Source organism: Scomber japonicus, chromosome 5 (genome assembly GCF_027409825.1).
Source record: "Scomber japonicus isolate fScoJap1 chromosome 5, fScoJap1.pri, whole genome shotgun sequence".
NCBI lineage: Eukaryota > Metazoa > Chordata > Actinopteri > Scombriformes > Scombridae > Scomber > Scomber japonicus.
The window spans coordinates 7966653-7982499 of record NC_070582.1 but is presented as its reverse complement, the minus strand read 5'-3'; the positions used below and the strand labels follow the sequence as shown (position 1 = coordinate 7982499).

Here is a 15847-nt window from a genome sequence, read left to right as displayed (position 1 = left end):
TTGTTCATGATGGCGTCCTTGTGCCTTAGATCATCTCTCACTGAAGTGCAGCTAATCAATAGAATAACAGCGGAAACAAGCGTACACAGGTCTTTGTGTGTATCTTGAAAACATGTGAGGACTTACTCACTTTCAATCCCTTAGCCAAAGGATTTGGAAAAATGATTTCAAAAGGTGAAATCTAATGTTTCAAAGGAAGGAGAAATGTAATTTTTGTGTCTCTGAAATACAAAAAAAGTATAAAACAGAGACATACTGTTCTGCGTCAAAAGCAAACAATGTGACACGTGAAATATTAAAGTCTATTAGAGTCACAGAGAAGTGTCTTTTTGAACCAGATCCTTTTCTTACTCAAAATATCTGTGATTTATGGTGTGATTAAATATATCTCTGGAGTGCAGCTTTCCCTTTTATTATGCAGTAAATGAGTTGTTCTAATATTACTGGAACCTGTATATGGGAGAACAATTTTTGATAGAAATATCAGCTAAAACCTCTCCCTTTAAACTTTGATCACGCCATTAACTGAAAACAATAAAGATCGGAGTAACATATGATGTGATGTACTAGATGGAGAGGGAGGAAAGTGAAAGTTCAAGAGCAAGAGAAAAACTAAAAAAACTGAAAAACTCTGAGCTGCAGTACTCGGTCTCATGGTCATGGTTGAGCCCAAACAATATCAAAGGAACCTGTGTTTTTAGGCCGTCTGTTTAGTTCTCCTCTGTGTCGATACATATTTCATTGGGTCTCAACAAAGCAAGGCAGGAGCATATTCTATCACAAAGGCCTCTGAACACAGTCCCACGTGTATGCTGGACAACACACACGCACACACACAAAGCAGCTCAATTGTCTCAACACTGGGTTGGATTGTAACAAGTCCAAGCTCAGTCTAAGTGCCCTTAGGTGAAAAAGAAGCTACAGATAAAGCAAGAAGACCCTCAATTGTCTCTCCAAGGAGAGGAAGGCTTATGGAACGAAAAAAAAACCTGAGTTTTTATCAAAGAGATCACAATACAAAGGACAAGTTTTTGCAGATAAGCCCTCTCATATTTATGTGCTGTCACTTTTCTGCATCATGTCCCAATCAATTGTGAGCTATTTTATAAAGCTTGTGAAGTCTTTTCAAAGCTATTTTGCATGAATGAATTAATTCTAAATTTGTGAAAAGAGGACATTTCGATGACAAGGTTATGAAAATGTGCACAACTAGAATCTGCTCTTGTATTCCTCAAATGTAAGACTTGATGTTTTGGAAAGTTTGAGGCTTAAATAGCAAAATGTCCCTCTTGGTTTTTCAGGTATGCTACTAAGAGGTAGACCTTTGGGCCCTACTGCTCTTACACTCTTAGTCTCTTTTTCTGTGAGCCTCATTCAAAGGATTTTGCTTATCTTTGTGCCTTTGCTTTTGTGGCAAGACAGAATATGTGAGTGTTTTTCCTCAGAGATAGCTGGAGGTCAGAGAAGGCCTCAAGGGAAGTTTAGCTGCATGGAACCTGAATGCATTGCCTTAAGATGGCACTATGTGATGACTTTTTTTTAAAATGCGATTTTGAATGTGGTGGTGTGGTGCTGCACTTATTACTGTGACCGCAATAAAGATGCCCACAAATTGAACTGCAGTAGACATTTCAGTAGAGTTAAGTCTTTATACAGAGATGCTTCAAATACTGACACTCTCAAGCACATCTTAACACTGGTCAAAAAGGATGTACAATAGTGCATCTTACCGTAAAGCAGCAGTAACTGATATTTTTTTTATATAACAATGTATCAAACGGTAAGAGTCAGAGTCATGTGAGCAAGCTACAGAGAATCAGTTTCAGCTCTTTGTTTAGTTGTCAAGCTTCAACTTGACTGTTTTCTGTTCACTTTCATCACTCTTATAGTTTCATTTTCTCCACAGCAGGTAGCTGTTTTCAGACAAAAAGCTCTAAAAATCCACTGCACACTACCTGCTCAGTACTAAACAGCAAACCAACACAGTTAGCTGGAGACCAACTTGAGAAATTTTAGAAGAATTGAATCCCTCTTCATTGCTTTTTTGAGTCAACATCAATTTGATAACTCTCTTTGTCAGTCAGCTTTTAGAGGATCAATCTAAAGCGGCTGTTGTGAAGTATCTGGGTTTTTTTTTATGTACTTTTCATCTGATATTTGTTTGTCAGCATGTAGATTCCCCACTATTTTAATAGTCTTATGTATGCACCATGTTCTGTTGTAGTGGCTTTATTTCACTGAGCTCCAATAACAAAACATATGACAGCAATTCACTTTACTATAATAAAATACACTGAACATTAGATTGATGATTGCCTTTATTCCATGCATGGCCAACAATTAATGGTAGTTCTCCTTATTAAATAAAAAGCATTTTATCAAATTCAAGACCATTCTTAAAGATTCTTTTTTTCCAGTAGCAAATATAATAATTAATATTAATGGCAAATAAGTTGAAGAAAATAACTCTATATGCCATACAAGACACTTCAAACACTATAATGTACGCTAGGACAAATCGATCATGTAGATGTACAGTATGTCTTCATCATACTTTAAATACTAATAGTGCCCTGTCACAAAACATGTAATAATTAACCCAACTGTAATAATTTAGTTGTAATTGGTTATCCAAATAAAGTGGCTGCTGATTGAAAACATTAACAAAACACTTTTTTTTTTGATCAATTAAACATCACAAGAGACATTGAAAAGGATTTAACTAGACATACATCATCATACATAATCAATTATATTGTCTCATCTTCTTGTATGAAGGTTTTGTCTTTGTTAAAAAACAGCCAAATGCTTCAGATACAATATAAATACTCAGCTTATAACAAAAAAAAATTGCACAGCGGTAGCATATAAAGTGTTTAATTTTCAGATCGGGTTATACTTTTAGTTTTAAAAAGTAGCACCTACTCTTATAAAATCATTACCGATATGACATTATGAATCTATGTGGAATAATATGAGCTAATGACCTTTTTTTCATAGAACACCACATTCATTTTATGCATTTATCTACAATTACATATAAATGTCTTTTCCATCCATCCATCCATCCAAACTAACGCCATACAGTTTGGCTCCGTTCACTGTGCGTCCAGAACAAAGTCTGGAAAATCCTGGTGGGGAAAAAAAAAAAATCCTTCTCAGATACTTTGTTCTGAAGTGAAACTGCTCATTAGTCCTTCCTGTGTCATGAAACAGTACATGATCTTGTACACGAGTTCAGTTTTCCACCACAAGTGTTTGGTGTGCAGGCCGTCATACGAAGCTCTCCTCCATGTTGGAACACAGCAGGAAAGAGTCGACTAGCCGCGGTTTGATCAGCTGCTGGTGGTCGGCTGCCTCGATGCTGTCTGGACACCCTGCTGCCAGCCTCCTCAAGGCAGCCTGGACACACACACACACACACACACACACACACACACACACCAGTATGCATGAGCACAAACAGAAAAGACAAACAGACATATAGATCTCACTTGAAGATCATACAGCACCTATTTTATACAAATGTAGACATAAAAATTAAATATGGAAGAAGTAGAATTGTCACTGTACAAGATTTATATGGTTGGATATTTCTGCAGGTTTTCAGCACACAACAGCAAACTGTAGTGATACTGTACAAACTGATGAAACTACAGGAAACTAAATTCACTCCTGGAGCTTGTTTCAGTAACACGCCATAATTGTTTTAGTTTTTTTTGCACGTCTCATGTGATTTCAAGAGTGCATGAGTGATATGTGTGACGTCTTGAACCCATTCAAGCCAGCGGAGCCTCCAGCATTTACATTTAAGATTACAAATGATGTGTGAAAGCTCTGCATCCTTTGAAGGTAAAAACTCAACACCTACAAATGCACTACTTAACCCTTGGCTAAAAGGATAAAATAGAATCACATTAATCTGAATAGACTGACAAGTGGGGTTACAGTGAAGAAGAGGGTATTTCTCAGCGCAGCGGAGCAGCCCAATTAAGCTCCTGACCATTATGCGCTTCAAATCCCCTCATCGGCCCTAAGATCTGGTCTTAATAAAATATGATCAGAATGAGAGAATGATAAAGTACGAGCAGGGATATTATTCATGATATGTACATATTTAAACATACAATGTTTGAGATGATGTGAACCGGTCAGCTATCTCAACATGGCTTAAAGATACTAAGGTTGTGATATATTTTCAATTTTCAAATATTGCCCTGTGGATGTAATTAAATTGGTCATTTGGTGCATTGATGTTATACATGCAGACCTGTGGTACAGTATGATGCCCTAAATTCTTACTACTGAAGTACAAGTAAGTCCAGCTGAAAATGTATAGTTTTTTTAAAGGGTATAACTAAAATAGGCAGTTTGAGCATCTGAATTACATATTTGCATTCACAACATGAAGTAATGTAGCTGGCACATCGCTAAGCGTCTGCACACACACACACACACACACTCACACACTTACCAGGCAAGCGACCAGTACTGAGTCGCTGTTATTTCTCTCAGTAGGGGAGCGGCACAGTTCAATAAGACGAGGAACAGCTAAAGACAGCAGAGGAGAAATTCAGTTACCAGCTTGTTCAATTCTTAGACACTGATATCAAAATGAGGTGCACAACAGCTCTGCTTGTGTGTAGGAGACACTGAGGGTAAAAGTACTTTTTGTAAACATCTGAACAACAGTTTCTAACTCATTTTTCAGTTTTTACTTAATCTTCTGTACATGTCTCAGTATACTTCAAATACAATCACAGAGATATATAATATCATCATCTATAGGAAAGAAAAAAGAAAATGATGAAAAACTTTAAATCTCTGACTTGCTACAGAGTATAAAATATGTGAATTTCTATTGATCAAACCATGGCTATTCATGACACCTTCGTATTGAACTGCCTCCCATGAGACAACAAGGTCTGTAAGGGAATGGATGTATAGTACATTTGTGTAAGGGTTTTTTTTTTCTGTCAAGCAATAAGAGGAGAACCTCTAGCCTGTGAAATCACATTTTTTCCCCCCGCTTAATTAAATAAATATTCAAGGTCATGTACAGTTAGTTATTTTCATGTGTGTGCCTTTACAAATGGAGTATCTCAAGGCTCAATTCAAGGTCCAGCTTTATTTGTAATTATGCATATAAAATCCACTTCTCTTCACTTTGGCCAATTAATTCAAGACCAAAAAGGGCCATTCCAAATTTTAAAAGGTATGTGTTTTATACTCATTTTTTAATTTGTCTTTTACTCATGTCTATCACAAAGTATAATTTAATTAATCTAAGTCAGCTATAAGGATTTTAAAAAAGCAGTACAGTGATTAATTGTGACTTGTTTTTCTCTAGTTTGGGAGCCCTCTGGTGGTTGTGGCACCCTAAGCACCATTAAAAAGTATTTCATGAGAGCTTTTTACCACTTGTTTTTGAGCACTTTGTGTTTTTTTTTTAATTCCTGCATTGGTCAAATATTTAATAAAAGAAATACCTTTTAGCTGGATGGCTGTTTGGGCCACATCAGGGTCTCTGCTCAGTCGGGCCAACGTGACAGCAGCTTTCTGCTGGACACGCTCGCAGGCCGCGCCCTCTGACGGACTGGAGGAGGACGGCTTTTCTCCCAGCAGCAGCAGCAGTCGCTCTATGCCTGATGGACAGAGGAATAAACATAGAGATCAGCAGGGCAAGAATCAAGGATGTCAGGAGGAACGATAGACAAACAACAAAGACCACAGTTAGAAAGAAACACAAAAAGCAATAAAAGCAACGCCTCTAACGCATACACTGTTAGAGAGGGAGAAAGAGGAGCCAAACAAAACAAAACCTCCCACACATAAAGTTACACATGACTCAACAACAGTCACAAAGTATTCAGGTAAACCTAGCAACAATACCCAGACACTTAATACAACACTGTCAGAAAAGATTCAGACAAAAACTGAAGCAAAAAATAAAGTCAAAAGTCCAAAAACACTCAAAACACCAAAGAAAGAGAAGAGATGAAAGCACAGTCAGTGTGGAACAGGTGTACAAAGCAGAAAACTGATTTCAAAACTGACTTTAAAACACATTGTGATGATTGTACAAGAAGAAAAAGTTTTGTCTACTCATTCTATGATGTAATTTTGTAGTTTCCAAACCAGTTTCCACCAAAGTAGGCAAGAACAAACCATGAAATCTATTTGGAAAACACTAAATGACTCATGTTCTTTCATGGAAATACATAGAATAATACTAATACTGCCTCAATCAGAGGTTGACACTACAGCCAAGACCCATAATGACAACATATGTATTGTTACAACCCCCCCAATCCTTTCCCCCCTTTTCTGCCCACAGTGGTTCAACTGGCCACTTCCTGCAGGAGCTGGCAGTCAGGGACGGTCGTTAAGGTAATGTGGTAACACCTGGGTAAACCTCTACCAAGGATGTAAATACCAGTCTGGTCTCATTCTCCAGATTTTGGGTTTGTTTTCACCATTTTTTCCTGTATTCAGTAGTTGCATACACATTTCTCATAAATCTCTCTCTCTCAAATAGTTATGTACTCGTCAATAAAACATATAATTGGCACTTTAACCTGACTTGTTGAGCCTGTTTGTGACAGTATCCATCCATGTATTTTATAACACATGAATGTAAGCTTGGCACCAATGGAATATGTTATCTAGATTGACTCTACAAGGGCCAACCCAGTAGGACATAAATGACTGACACACAACAAAGCCACATATATAAGCAGAACATATAAAATGTGAAACTGAGGACTGAAAAACATAAATACAAATTATATGAATATATATTACAGTTTGGTTAAAATATCTGCAAATGCTCAGTGGTTGATGTTTTATTTCAGCTCTTCAAAGCTACCTCACACATATTACCTGTTGCTGCCATCTTGAGGACTAAAAGAGTAATTACATCCCACTCATTTTTCTTGCTTTTGAATGTAAGTGATCATTTCATGCAGCCAACAGCAGTTTTGCCTTGAAAGCCAAACCATCATATGATATTTAATTTAAAATTATAGGTGGAAAATAATTACCTTGTTCTTGCAGGACTTCAGGAGCACACTGCTCTAACACTGAGAGGTTTGCTAAGATTGTCACCACCTGAAATATAAAGAATAAATGATTTAATGTCTGACACATAGACTCTTTTATATTTATCCAGAGGTTTATGCACACTGCTTTCTGTACCATACCTGCTAACATTTTTATAGTTAAATCTAAATATCTATAGAGCAACTCAGTGAGTGTCTTGTTGTTCACATTTCAACAGCCTCTGATGAACAAAACATGTTTATTCTCCATTCTCTCTTTCCTTTATCTCCATTTTATTTTTTTTGATGGCTGCAGATGTCTACCTGGTCTTTGGAGTATGGTGTGTCGACTCTCTGCCGGTCTTTACAGGCCTGCAAGAGGATCTGGATGGCATTGAGCTGCAGGAGAATCTCACAGGCCATGCTGTCAAAGAAGGTGATGTTGGCTAAGGCCGCAGATGCCAGCAGGAATACTTCACCACAGGAGGCGCTCTCGCACAACTCTGACAGAGAGACAAATAAATTACTTTAAACAGTGGTTCAAAAGACACAATAACACACCTGCTGCAAAGAAAAGTCAAACTTAAGATGAAGAGTTGACTGCCACATTAAGCTTGAGATTACTGACTTGACTTGACTTGACTAACAATCTAAAAAACATTAATTTAGCTTTCTGACTTACTTTGTAACTTTTCTTTTGCACAATAAGTGTTGCAAGCATAAAAAGAAAATTCTAAATACCTGCTATAAATATTCCACTGCAATTTAAAAACTGATCATTTAATGACTTAAATAAAGAATAAAACATGATGTGTGAGCAGGATTTGTTTGTTTTTGTATGTAAAGATATTAACACATCATAAGAAATCCACAGTCTGGCCTACTGTGAGTCAAAGGTCAGGGTGACATCATCAAGTCCACTCACTGATGAGCGCAGTGACGATGTCGTGCATACTCTCCAGGAAGCTGGCGAGGTGTTGTGTTGACGTGTGGTGAGGTGAGGTGATCTGAGCCACGACCGCCGCTGCCTCGGCACGGGCCGCCTCCACGCTGCTCTCATCAGTCAAGATGTCCGCCAGGCACAAGATCCCATCCACCTACACATTACACAACATACAGAAGACAGTTTATGATATAACTATATAACAGTAACAATTTATTATAACCAAGTAATTATGGTATATGAGCATGGTATAGCGTTTCATTTTAGGGGAGACATCAAATAGGACAGAGCCACTACAAATACTGCATACAGTATGTGAAATACAGTTTATATGTTACCCTTGACACTGAACATGACATCCTGACCTGAACACGTCAGCTGTAACACTTAAAGCCTTTTGTGACTGATGATTCATTTGATTAAAACTAAAAAGTATTAGCATCACTACACCATCTGGTCTGTGCGCTGTGAGGAATCAGTAGACAAACAGTAAGGTACTGCACTCAGCAAATATTTACATTTTTAATAAAAACCACAAAGAATACAACTTTTTAGCCATCTCTGGCCCACAAGGGATACGCACACCATGGTTTATATCAACTGCATTTCAATACAATTTAAAAAGCTAATATTTACCTAAATTTAAAAAATCCCTCTAGACATGTTTAAGACTTCTTTTTTTTTAAAATCTGCTTGGATTAATAATTTTTTTAAATATTTGTTTTCACCAAAAGGTTCAATTATCTTGTTAACAGTATTCATACATTCTGCCTACTCTAAAATCCAAATGGGAATCCAAATATTATTCAAATTTTAATACAATTATTCAAGTTTAACAACTCAATAAGATGCATCCTACTTAAGTGAAAAGTCCATTCTCAGTGTTTGTGTGCTGAACGTTTCAACTTTCCAAATCATACTTGTTTAAAGTCCACCGTCCCTCAAAGTGTTTTGCTTATTCTTCCTTGACTTGGAGGTTTGGCCTTCAGTTTGCAGAATGATGTATGTACAAAGTTTGACACTTTTCACATTCATCTGCCAAAGGAGGGCAGTTTCACATCAGAGCTAGTTATGGAGCCAGTCGTGGTGCAGTACAGTATGCAGCTTAAACAAGTATGAAATATGTGTACATTGATTTTCGTATCAAAGCAAATTGAATAGAAACCATTTGTTGTCTGAAATGTGTTCTTGCTTTGGACAACAGTCAGGCATAATCTAATGTGCAGTTTATACTGTAGTTTTTATGAGCTAAAACATGAAAAGCCACTATGGTGACTTCAACATGATGTAGTTTCCTTGAATGCCAAGTAGTAGAGTTACAAATCACTTCCACTGGCACTTTTGAAGTAAACTCTCACTTAACATTTAATTTCACTGCAGAGTTGACTAAACCTCAGCAACATCACTGGCCATCGAGACCGACAGTTAAGTGTCAGTTTGGCTAAAACTCACAGCTCTGCCTATAAAACTATCTCAATTAAAACACACCACTTTGATTTAATAGTCGCCAAAGAAACGCTTGTATATATGGCTGGCATCGACCCAGGGTGTGTGCATTATCGGGTTTTATAGAACTACTGGGAGCAGGAAATCCTTAATGTTTGAAGAGAAGTTTTCTCAGGGGCATGAGGTCATATTGAACTTGTTGTGTTTGTGTTTGTGCGTAGGTGTGATATGAAACCAGACAGTGTGGAAAGACTTTAGGAAATAATGGAGATGTAGAACATATCTTCATCCACATGGGGGCAGTGGTGCACAGTTCATACAAACTTTACTACAGCTGTCATTTACTGTGCATCATTCAGCAGTAGTTTTTCTCAAATCATACACATGTCTAAGTGTTGAAACTCAGCACACTCTGGAAAATCATCCTTGCTACCAATTAACTTTGATATTTATAGTCAAAATCTGCATGATCATGGTTTCCAGGGAGGTGATGGACACCAAACTTAATGAAAAAATGTCATTAACTGATACATCAGAAACATTTTCTTCATTCTGTCAATTTTAAATCACAGTCATAATTGCTTTCAGTTGGGAAATGTGCATATCACGTGTTTTTGAGGCTCAGCCACTACCAGCCATCACTCTGGAAAACAAAAGTTTAGAGACAAGCATCCATAGTGAGGCGAACCGTCAGCTCTCAGCCAGCCACACCTGTCAGTCTTATCTGCTGACGAGCATCAGTGCGCTGAGCTTCACAGGGCAATTCCCTATTTTTGTCTCTATGGACGTCAGCAGCACTGTGCCGGCACGACCCACTGACGTGGAACAATCCACTCTCCGCACCCCCGTTCATCTAGCCCCCTGTCCCCACTTGTACTTCCTCCTCCTCCTCCCTAAAATAGGATGTTCCCCAACTCCTCAAATCAAGAGTACAACTCCTCATCTATCAACACCTCATGGAAAGTTTTTTGCTTGATGCCATCTTGTTGTTTTCAAGTACTTTACCTGATAATTGAATTGTATTTTCTTTGTTGTAGTGACAAAAGAGCAAAACACAGAACTCTGATACTAAATGAAAACACACTTACAGGCTACAGTAATATATATTAAATGGTTTGTTTTATCAAAATCCAAAAGTTATATTTTTTTTAGTTTTTTAAGAAGAGATCTGTCTTCCTGAAGTATCTCACTCTGGAGAAACTGGAGAAGCCCTGCTGAAAATAGAAAAGGCAATACACAAAAACATGCACCACTGCAGATTGAAACGTGTCAGCTTGTTAGGATACGCAACACTGACATGCGTAGACACTTAAGAAAAGCAGCAGTTTTATCACATTCACAGCCACATCCTGGCTACTGTACCTGCACACAACACGGCCAGTATAGTACAGTCTGTTGCACTTTAGGGTAATTAAGTCCTAAAATTTTATTTTATACTTTGGCACTGTTTATTTTTTCACTGTAAAGCCTGACACCTCAAAACATTAATGTGAAGCAAAGGTGTAACCTTCCACTTTCAGTCAGATAAAATAAAAACCATCCATCCCCCATCTGCACCTCAAAGGTTTTTTGCTCTTTTGGCCTTAATCAATACTTTCCCCATTCACCATCTTATGATTACATAATATTCCAGTTCCAGCCGGGGATTAACTTTAACAGTAAGCACTACTAAGTAAACTTAGTAGTAGGCAGTAGATTTAACAATGAAACAGTGCAGGTGCATACCAGCCCCTTTTCTCGATCACCCCTCAACAGTGACAGTTGTGTTTCTCAAGCCTGAGCGATCACCAGCGAGCGGTTGGTAGCGTAGACATGCCTGACAGTCCCTCTCCTGGGATGAGCCTGCTAATCTGGGGCGGACTTTGGTTCCTGTTAAAGAGTTTTCACACTTGGATGATTCATACTGTCCCAGCTGCTCTATATGTGAACACAGACACCGTTGTGGCATCATTATTCGTCAGAATCAGGTTATATTTGTCTTTCTTTAAATGCTTGACACAGGTGCGTCTGTTGTTTATTTTGGTGGAATTCTCGATAGGGAACGCACAAGGACACACAAAGAAGGGTGTATCATTAGCTTTCTCTGTCTCATACGCACACACACACACACACACACACACACACACACACACAAAGAGTACACAGTTATAAGCGATGCGCGTCTAAATGTTTGACCTGCCAGCTCTGCGGTCAGGAGGCCTGATATAATGATCTCATCTCTGCACACCCAGGAGACTCATGAGTCATCTTTTTGTGTGTGTACTGTATACAAACATACCCAATATATACACAGTATGATGCTAATTTTCTCACGGTATTCTATCCTAAATTTATACAGCAGGATTTAATGGCGGTTCTCCAATCCTGGGGTAACTGATCTATGTGGAGTCATTCATGAAAATTTAATCAAGTAAATAGAAAGCTGGAAAATTCAACTCATGTTTCCCAAAGTTTCCCAAAAAAAGTTAGAATTCAGTAAAAAATCAACAATGTTATTCATTATGAGTCATAAACAAAAAAACACTGCTCTTGTTAAAATTAACACACCCTGCTAGTTTCTACAGTGCACTTTCCAATCAAATCTGCCGACAATAGAGTGTAAAACCACCTGCAACGTATGTATTCTCTCCAGTCTTTAATAAATGACCAAAAAAAGATCTTCCTCCTGCCAGTAATTAACAGGGTTTTTAGGAAATGTGGTGTTAATTTAGGTAGATTCCAGCAGCACCAGCACAAGGTAGTGTTGGGTTTAAATGTTAATTATACCAAAGTATACAAGATACAGGATATTTTAGATCTGTTTACAGTATCTTATAGTTCAGCTTGCCATAAAGAATGAGTGTTTTCATAGCGAGGCGAAGAAATACATTCAATTTTCTGCTAAAGACATTCATTTCACTTTTTCATTCTTCTATCCTTTGATCACAGACTTCATTTCTGTGCAGACAAGGCTCCTTCTGCTGCCGCTGTTGGCAAATATTCACCTGTGAAAATAAACTAGCCTCCCAGTCATAACATTGAAAGTGGGAGCTTTTGCTGCATGTGAATCAGACAGAACACACAGTGCTGCTGGGAAGAGGAACAACTGCCTGCCCGAGCTACAACTTCAGCTGATCAGTGTAAACATAATCCGTCTGGACTGGAGGTAGCCAAGGTATTTTACTGGAAAGACTGTACGCACTTACTTGAGATTAATGTCATCTCTCTTTTTCTGTCACACACACACACACACACACACACACACAAGGTTGATTGCATAAGGTTGATAGTACAGTTCAGACTTGTACAGACGCTTCCAGGGAAGGTCAAAACGTTATCCTCATGGGTGACAAAAACAAGTGTTTGTATGAGAGAGAGAGAGAGAGAGAGAGAGAGACCTTGTCCAGCTGGTTGATGCCCTCTTCCACGCAGCAGATGGAGGCCACTGTTCTCAGAGCATGAGCGTAGAGGTCTTTGAACCGGTCCTGCCTGCAGATCTTAAACAAGGCCACCACAGCTCCTTCCTGTGGGAAACGAACAGAGCTTCATTAATCTTTAATAGTGAAAATAATAATGTCAGCTATACCTTCATAAGCCATATATATGCAAAACCATGTCCAGCATGACGTGCAGTTTGTGCCCTTTTAAAGTGTCTTTAAACATGATGCTGAATCACTAGTTACAAAAGCTATGCATGTTTCAATGTTAAAGCCACAGGACGTTCATGTTCCAGCAACTGCTTCCCTGAAGTTGTAATTATGGCTGCACAGCTTTGCATCTGATGCTCTTCTTTACTCCAATGATATAGTTGCATGACTTCACTCCATGGCCACAACCCAGTGTCAGATGCCAGTCAGATGTCACTGAGGTATAATTTACTATGTGTGCATAGTCATTTTTATGTGAAAACTCTCCTAAGTTACAGGTTTAGCTGAACGTTTAATAATTGAGAGTTTAGAGTTAAGTTCTCACACAAAGGTCATTTGTTTGGTTCTTGTCTCGTGGCCACTGTGTTTTCAGCAATAATGTCTCTGCACTTTTTCAGTTCAAGTTACTCTGGAAGAAAAAAAAAGGCTTAGTTGGGAAAACAACTCAGTCAGAGCTCTTTTGAGACTTCCACAGGTCTGACAATCGGACTCATAACACCAAATTGTACAACCATACGTCATAATCAACTCTTGTCTTCAAGCACATATGATTGTGCAAAATGATGGATCAAATTGCTCCCCGCTAGACAGTGCTGTGAAAAGCCAACAGGTCCAGCAGATCTAAGCCAATAGCAGCATGCTGTTTTTTAAGAGTCCAGGAGACCCGAAATGACCGATGAATTTGGCTAGCTTTACTCAGTGAGCCTGCCAACCACGGAGCCATCAAATAGCTCACACAATTTATCATGTCAGATAAAAGCAGCCAAAATATACATATTTCATGAATGGAAAGCAGTGAGCAGGAAAAAAAAGATGATTTGCTGGCCATAATAGCTGAGCATTTTCTGTTAGATTATGCTTGGTGTAAACAAACAAAAATAGCTTCTGTATTGGCTCCACATCTACACTAAAACTCCCCTCTGACAAAAAACACTTGCAGGTATTCAATTCTATTCACCGTGCAAATAGGTAAAATTACCTGGAGGAAGACGAAGCCTGTAACTACCACCATTATCCTAATAAGGCCATTATACTGGGCTGGCATGTCTCATATGCTGCTAAGGCCATGTTGCCAGGGCTTGGAGTGGCTAATCATCCTGCCCTCCAGCCTGACCGCTCTCTCCTGCTCGCTGCCTATGCAATATTGGTCCGCCATATGTGGAAGAACCACTAAACACTGTCAGACAGTTTTCAGTAACCCTTTTGAGACTCCAGAGAGGCTCACAGGCTGATTCAAGCTGTGTTGCAGGTAGTGATGGAGAGGCTGTTGATCCTGACGTTTTCTCTGACGCAGACAATGTTGCTTTAGCTTTCAAAAATAATATTCGGAGTCTCTGGAGAATCTCTGAATGGTGTACTTGTGTGAGTTTTAGTTCTTTGGTTATAAATAGTTTTTCAAGGTAGAAATATCAAAGTTGATTTTTTTTTAATCAGGCAGTTGTATTTGTGACTTTGAAATCTAAGATGTTTAATTAAAGATGATTAGATACATGATGCAACAATTTTCATGAACATTAAACTTATTACAGAACAAGTTACAACTGTGCATCTATTTGTCTGTGCTTGGACTTCACTTCTGATTGCTTTATATTCTCTAAATACTGGAAAAATATCTCATATCTAAATGTGTGACAGGAGCACCCAAGGGTGACAGAACTTGAAATGATCTCCTTAGTTTTGACAGTGATTTTTTTTTAGTAAGAGATGCCTTTTTGACCTGTTTACCAGCATAGTTATTTCTGTTTATACACCAATTGATGTGATTCAAGAAACATTTAGCAAGTGTCCAATTGTGTTTAAACCCATAAACTTTGGGCTCTATTTGTTAAAAGGCCAATATCTCCCACACACTACTTTCTATAATGACATAAACCTAATCAAATTAAAGCTGAGACTTGGCATTTTCACATGTCCATTACTTTATTTCAAACTGAACACACTGAAGCACAGATGCTGAAGAACAATAAAAGGACTGTATGGATGTAACTGTGTGATGCTTGTTCATTTACTCAAAATGCCATATTAAGTAAATATGACATAAATCAGCAGTGTGCAACAGTGCCTGCCTTAAAATCTATAGTAATTACATATAATTTATCTGCACTTTAAAATCTAGTCTAAAAGCAGTAATCGATCAGAGAAAAAAAATGAAACCTCCAGCAGCTGCAGATACCAGACAGCTTTATTCAAACAGCCATCAAATTGGTATCGTCTCTGAATCCTCTGTCTTCTTGTTTCATCTGCTCGGCTTTTTGCCTGCTCTTCCTTTTCACGGATCATCAAACAACTTGCTATTGTTTCCACTGACTTCATCCTCATTCCTCAAACAAAGCCCATAAAGCGTATATTTACTCTCACACTCATGCATTTTGGTATAATCTGCACACTAACATTATCATGTGAAACTTGACTACTCATCTAAAAATGCTTCTCTATCCGTGTGTTTGCATGTTCACAGCCTACGCAGTGTAAACGTGTTCTTTCCATCTCATAGTTTTCTGAATTGAACTCTCTGCTCTGGTCCATTGTAGGCGCTCACACAACGCCTGCAGTTTCCTGAGTTGCAAGGGGATGCAGTCAAGTTACCTACCTTTTTAAATACAGTTTGTAATTAATAATAACATCTATTAATTCCTCTGGGACCGACTGCAGCTCAACCTTAATACTTCCTATAATGAAAAGAATACATTTCATTTTCACCTATACATAAAGAATGATGGCACGTTGACTCTCGCCCTCCACGTCATTCTGTCACATCCTGCAGTCTATTGCTTTCAGAGTTACGAGAGGCA

General features: G+C 38.3%; 1 protein-coding gene across 1 annotated transcript in view; it reads right to left on the bottom strand.

Annotated features, from left to right (window-relative positions):
• Window positions 1-2248: 2248 nt before the first annotated feature.
• The window catches only part of LOC128358760 (protein inscuteable homolog), a 35325-nt gene continuing 21726 nt past the window's right edge, over window positions 2249-15847 (bottom strand). The window contains exons 6-12 of the mRNA XM_053319145.1: window positions 12807-12932; window positions 7966-8137; window positions 7365-7543; window positions 7044-7110; window positions 5490-5645; window positions 4475-4551; window positions 2249-3402 (exon numbers count right to left, since the gene is read on the bottom strand). Of these exons, the coding sequence (XP_053175120.1) occupies window positions 3274-3402; window positions 4475-4551; window positions 5490-5645; window positions 7044-7110; window positions 7365-7543; window positions 7966-8137; window positions 12807-12932 (906 nt within the window). The 3' untranslated portion in view covers window positions 2249-3273. The remainder of the gene's footprint in view (window positions 3403-4474; window positions 4552-5489; window positions 5646-7043; window positions 7111-7364; window positions 7544-7965; window positions 8138-12806; window positions 12933-15847) is intronic.